This window comes from Bos indicus x Bos taurus, chromosome 8 (assembly GCF_003369695.1).
Source record: "Bos indicus x Bos taurus breed Angus x Brahman F1 hybrid chromosome 8, Bos_hybrid_MaternalHap_v2.0, whole genome shotgun sequence".
Taxonomy (NCBI): Eukaryota; Metazoa; Chordata; class Mammalia; order Artiodactyla; family Bovidae; genus Bos; species Bos indicus x Bos taurus.
In genome coordinates, this window is record NC_040083.1 from 26,560,672 (window position 1) to 26,567,210 (window position 6,539).

The following is a 6,539-nucleotide window of genomic DNA, read 5'->3' on the forward strand; positions in this document are numbered from 1 at the left end:
ATTCTAGGAGGAAGAAAGTTAGGGACTAGGAATTCCTTTAAAAAGCTGGTGGTAGGCTAAGGACACTCTCCCGCAGAAAAATGCACACATAAAATGCGGCGTAATTTCAGGAAATAAACAGGTCCTCTGACAGGATGCAGGAATAGAGATGAGCCATACTTGAGATTTCGAAAGCAGCAGAGATTTTACAGCTTACAGCAGGCAATTAAGGAACTGAGAGCCTCACTCAGATAAAATCATAGCTAATTAATTAAATACTTTAACCAGGTTTAAAGTACTTTTAAGTTTTAAGGAGCAGCAGAGGATGAGATGGTTAGACAGCATTACCAATTTAATGGACATGAATTTGAGCAAACTCGGAGATAGTGAAGGACAAGGGAGCTTGGAGTGCTGCACTCCATGGGGTTGCAAAATCTCAGGCACGACTTAGCGACTGAACAACAACCAGTTTTAAATCTTGCTGAATCAACAAATGCATAAACAGATTCATGTAACATTCTCCAGAGAAAACATCTATAAAACACAGCATTTTAAATGCGATGAAACCCTGAAGAAATTAGTTAAAACAGAAAGGTACAAAAGACCAATGTAATTAAATGTTTCCAGTTGAAAAATCTGAATGTGACAATAATTACTACCAGGCTATATCATATGTAATTAACACAGGCTAATCAAATATGTTTTATCCTTTTGAAATATGCTACGTATGTATACTAACCAAACTCATTGAAAAGAAGCCAGTGTTACTCCCTCAATTGTGTCCAACTTGTTGCAACCCCATGAACTGTAGCCCACCAGGTGCCTCTGTCCATGGAATTCTCCAGGCAAGAATATTGGAGTGGATTGTCATTTCCTTCTCCAGGGGATCTTTCCAACCCAGGGATCAAATCCGGGTCTCCCACATTGTGGGCAGATTCTTTACCATGTGAGCCACCAGCAAAGCCCAAAAAGAAGAAAGTGTATCTCGTTTTGGACTACGCTGGTGGCTCAGTCAGTAAAGAATCTGCTTGCAATGCAGGAGACCCAGGTTCAATTCCTGGGTCTGGAAGATCCTCCCAGAGAAGGAAAGGACAACCCACTCCAGTATTTTTGCTTAGGAAATCCCATGGACAGAGGAGCCTGGCAGGCTACATACAGTCCATGGGCTCACAAGAGTAGGACACGACTTAGTGACTAAACCACCACCAACCACCATATCTCTTTTTATGTAATAAAAAGTTATTATTTACAGAGTGAGTTGTCCTTTTACGTTGAATCAAGTACAATATTTAGAAGAAAATTGTAAATACTTTAGGAAAATAAGGACTTGTTATGGACTATTTATGCCCACCCCCAAAATTCACATGTTAAAGTCCTATCCCCCAGTATCTCTGAGTGTGACCTTATTTGGAAATAAGGTCATGCAAGTGTAATTATCTAAGATGAGGTCATACCCATCAAGTAGGTTGGACTTCCAACCCACCCTATTGTCCTGGTGTCCACAAAAGACAGAAATTGGGAAACAAACAGGAAGACCACGATGTGAACATGAAGGCACAGATCAGGGTGATGTGTCTACAAATCAAGAAAGGCCAAAGACTGCCAGCAAACCACCAGAAACTAAGAAAAAGGCCTGGGACAGATTCTTGCCTAGTGCTTTCAGAGGAAGCAAAGCCCTACTGACCCCGGCACCTTATCTGCAGAAGTGTTGCTGCTGCTGCTTCTAAGTCGCTTCAGTCATGTCTGACTCTGTGCAACCCCATAGACGGCAGCCCACCAGGCTCCCCCGTCCCTGGGATTCTCCAGGCAAGAACACTGGAGTGGGTTGCCACTTCCTTCTCCAAAGGGTAAAAGTGAAAAGTGAAAGTGAAGTCTCTCAGTCGTGTCTGACACATTTATGTTGTTTAAGGCACTCAGTTTGTGATACTTTGTTGCAAATGACACCTTGTCTTCAAAAGGGTGAGACAATAAATTTATGTTGTTAAAGGCACTCAAATACTGATAACTTCATTGTTGATACAAAGTGACACTTAGTTGCAACTTTCCAAACTAATACAGAAACCTAAAATTTTACTCTGAAGAACCTTCACTGTACAGCAAGCTATGTCCCTATCGAATGCTTGATAATGTTTTTTTTTTAAAGCACAGATTTTGTAAGAACAGCATGTTAATTGGAACTGGAGAGCTATTTTTACCTAATCTGCTGCTGGTTTAAACCAACAATTGGGGGGGGGGGGGGGGGACGGCATTACTGTTGCTAAAATGAAATTTCAATATGCATAAAACTCACAAAAGTAGAATAATGCATGCTTATTTTCCCTATTTTATAGTTTTAGAAAGGTGTATCTTATTTATTCTAATTGCATGATAAATTATATCTTTATGAGCAATTAAGTAATAAAGTATATTTAAGTTTAAAAGATGATTAATTTTTGCTATTTTAACATGTTCTCAAGCTTAAAGGATTTTCCCCTTTAATAAAATTTATTTGGCAAAAGCATTTTTTAACCTCTAAAGAACAGAGATGAAAATAATTGTCAGCAACAAGGCAGAAATAATCACTTCCAAACCAAGAAAACAGTGGTGACACATCTAGTCAGGTTTCCAGTCAGTGGGTAAACACTAAAAATTATACTGCTTTATTAATGCAAATATCATCCCTCACAAACATAAGCAAAATGCTCGATTTCACAGAAATAAGAGAAATGCTCCTGAAGTGGAGCCTTTCACTTATAAACACAGTGTATCTAATCTAGCATATCCATTCTCAAAAGGAAGTAATTCTAGGTCTAAAGTTTTCTCTGTACAGAAGATCAGGTACATGGAATGTATGGTGGGGGAAAGGGGGTTGAGGGAGGCATGGCTTTAAAAGTAGAACATGACCATTTCCCTTAATATCTTTGTCACATGTAAACATTAGCACTGGCTTTAAAAGCCCTTGAAAATGCCCATACATGCACAGGAAGAAAAACATTTGCCTTGGGCTTTCTAAGACTGTGCTACATTAGGTTATAGACAAGGGATTGCATGTCACTTCACCTTTAAAATGAAAGGTTTTCCAGTAAAAAAAGAAAGCAAGAAAGAAAAAGAAAGAAAATGACACAGTGATTCTGTGTCTGGATTCAGTGTGATAGACACTAATCTCATCTCATTACAAACAGACCTCCTCCAAGGCTCTAAGAAGTTCCTTCATATCACAATTCAAGTTTTTATTCCAAACTTCAGAGTTGCACATAACTTAGCTAGAATGGAGTGGCTTGATTATTTTGTTGTTGTTGTTGTTAAGGCAGCAAAGCTAGAAATCCTAGATGCTAGGATTTCCTCATGTCTCATTATTATGAATATAGATCAGTATTTTATACTAATAAAACTATTTTAATAATAATTTATTGAACACTTTCTATGTGTGTTCTACAAATTCATTTGTCCTTATGTCAATTCTAAGAAATGGTTCTTATTCTAGCAAGGACAGATTCAAAAGTTAAATAACTTGCTGAAGGTCACAGACAGCAGAGACGGGTCAATCTTTAGCCTTTCCCACTCCAAAGTCAAGGTTCTTAAGTGCCTTTTAGGACACCAAGGTTTATAAAGGAAGTCTTCAGCATCAAAGTGGAAAAAAGGCATGGTGCTGGTCAGTTTGGTGCTGGGGGTAAGGGGGATCAGGGTGCTTTATAGAAATGACAAGTACCGGAAATAAAAATGGTTAGTGACATCAGCGAAGTTCTGCCTGATAATTTACGGATAGCATATATGCTGCTTCTGTAACCCTGAAGGAATGTGAAGTACACAGTTATTAGAAGCCTTCCAAATTACATCAATAATGCACTTATACTTGCAAATATTTCTGGCACAGAGGTCTCAGGAAGATCCAAGGTGATAAAGCAAAATTACATTAACGGTATTTTTTACCAAAATAGTCTTAGTTTTCTCCATTTCTCAAGTTGACAAATATAACAGGTTCTATAAAGGCAAGTCTGTAATGACGAAGATGGCACATGAGCACACAGGGGATGAATTTCACACCGTGTCTGTCACCGTAACTTAACCAAAATTCTGTAAAACATAACCCTCACCTTCTCTGGAGGTGGTTTACAATAGAACTGTTATTGTGGCAGCCTTAGAAAACCTCACTAGATCTGAGGTTCTACAAAATAATGAGAAAGCTTGGTATTACTTATGGGCAAATCTATGAAAAAATATTTAAGGCTAAATTAGGAGAAATAGTTAAAGAAAGCAACAAAGTTCTTAGCTTAAGATCTCTTAAACTAGAACTGTTTCAGAGGGTTTAAAAAAAAAAAAAAAAAAAAAAAACCGGTAACCATACTCATTATATAAGAAATAGGTCACGTTATAAGTATATTCTTATTTTTCCTATGTATGACTTTTCAACTCAGCCCAGCGAGACTTAAATGATTAGAATCTAAAATAAGTTTTATTATAATCAGTTTATTAACCCCATAAAGATGGGCACATCCAAAACATAAAAGGCTCGCTGAAAATAATACGTTGAAATACATGATGATTTGGTAATGTTAAGGCTGCAAAACCCATGGGAAATTAAAGGCATACAGACTGCTGTCGGTCGAGGCTTGGCCTCAAAGGAGTTTCACAACCGAGTTCTCCAAGGAAAAGTTAATGCATGAGCTTCCCAGAAGGAAGCCCCAACCTCCCATTCCTTGGGAGTCCGCGGACTCTGTGGAAGGAGGGATTCCGAGACCACAGGCGAGGAGCGCAGACCGCGGGCATCTCCGCAGCCACCCCGAGGGAGGGCCACCTCTCGTGCCAGCACATCCCGGGACAGCCGGGCGCACCGACACCGCAAGGTCACCAGGGAAGAGGCGACTTTACATAATCTCCCGCCGCGCCGCCCGGGCACCCGGGCCCCCTCCTGCGGCGCCCGCGCTGGGCCATGCGGGGGCGGCGCTCTGAGCGAGGAGGCTGGACGCCCGGGACCGGTGGAAGCCCGCAGCGCCGCCCGCAGCCGGGGGTGGAGGACGGAGCTCCGGGATGCCCGGGTCGCTGCCGCGGAGGGCGGGGCGGGCGATGCGGGGCGAGGCCCGGGAGGGCTCGGCGCGGGCCGGGGTCCCCAGGCTCCCGGCCGGCTGCCTGCGCCCAGCGCGCCCCCCGCGGCTCCTCCCGGGACCGCCCCGCGGCGCACCTGTCTAGTGCCTTACTTGAGTGGCTTTGTGGAACTGCTTCTTGAGCCCGGCCACCGACATGGTGCTGGAGGACGCGCGGGCGGCTGCGGCGCAGGGATCCGGCGGCGGCGGAGCAGGGCGGGAGGACCGAGCCGAACGGCGCGCTGTCCAGGCCGCCGCTCGTCGTGCAGCCGCCGGGGCTGTGGGCGCGGGGGCGCGGAGCTGCGCGGGACGCGGGCTCGTGCGGAGAGACACCCTGACGTCAGGGGCGGGTGATGCAGACTCTTAAAGGGGACGCGGGAAGCCCCGCCCTGGGCGCGGGGTTGGTGAGGCAGGTGCTGCGGCACGCGCTACCTGGGCAGTGGTAGCCGCCACAGCACCTGGCTCTGCCACACCGGCCGGCAGCGTGTTCAGAGGGCCAAGGGCATTCTTCAGCCCCGGAAAAGTGTCCTCGTGCCCCGCGGACTGCACAGCGGTGGCTGCAGGTTGGCAACCCAGGCACCCGCAAGACTCAGGTGATTTGCTTGGCTTCCAGGTAGCCGCAGAGGCGCTGCCTAAGCCAACCCTCCTGCCCTTTGAGCTTGCCCTCTTTGCAGCCTGGAAAGGAGTGGTGTTCTCTCTGGGGTAATGAATAAGTCATTGCTCCTTGCTTGCTTGTTCACAGAAAACATTTCACTGTCCTGGTTTCACTATCCCTTAAGCCTCCTTAACGCTGGGGAAAGCCACCAATGCTGGGTTTTTTGTTTTTCGTTTTTTTTTTTTTTCCCTAGATCTGTCACAATTTGATGACTTAAAAAGAAGATGAAAAAAATGTTAAACCTTAAAGCTGGTCAGGTAAATAGACTTGAAGTCGGATATTACTACAGTAATAACACTTAATCCTCTGTTTACAGTTATAAAAACATATGACTATGACATTCCTTAGGAGAAGGCAATGGCACCCCACTCCAGTACTCTTGCCTGGAAAATCCATGGATGGAGGAGCCTGGAGGGCTGCAGTCCATGGGGTCGCTAGGAGTCAGACAGGACTGAGCGACTTCACTTTCACTTTTCACTTTCATGCCCTGGAGAAGGAAATGGCAACCCACTCCAGTGTTCTTGCCTGGAGAATCCCAGGGACTGGGGAGCCTGGTGGGCTGCCGTCTATGGGGTCGCACAGAGTCGGACACAACTGAAGCAACTTAGCAGCAGCAGCAGCATGACATTCCTTTATGACAGTAGATTTAGGATCTAATCTAAAATAAACAATGGGGCTTCCCACTTGTCCAGTGGCCGAGAATCTGTCTTCCAATGCAGGGGACACAGGTTCAGGGAACTAAGATCCCACATGTCATCAGGCAACTAAGCCCAAGCGCTGCAACTATGGAGTCCTCCAGCAGCAATGAAGACCTATGGCAGCCAAATAAATAAATAAATATTTTA

At 44.6% G+C, this 6,539-nt stretch overlaps 1 protein-coding gene across 1 annotated transcript in view; it reads right to left on the reverse strand.

Moving 5' to 3' along the window:
• SH3GL2 (SH3 domain containing GRB2 like 2, endophilin A1) overlaps nucleotides 1-5,376 on the reverse strand; it is a 227,278-nt gene extending 221,902 nt beyond the window's left edge. Inside the window, exon 1 of the mRNA XM_027549173.1 lies at nucleotides 5,154-5,376. Coding sequence (XP_027404974.1) covers nucleotides 5,154-5,198 — 45 coding nt within the window. The 5' untranslated portion in view covers nucleotides 5,199-5,376. The remainder of the gene's footprint in view (nucleotides 1-5,153) is intronic.
• Nucleotides 5,377-6,539: the final 1,163 nt, after the last annotated feature.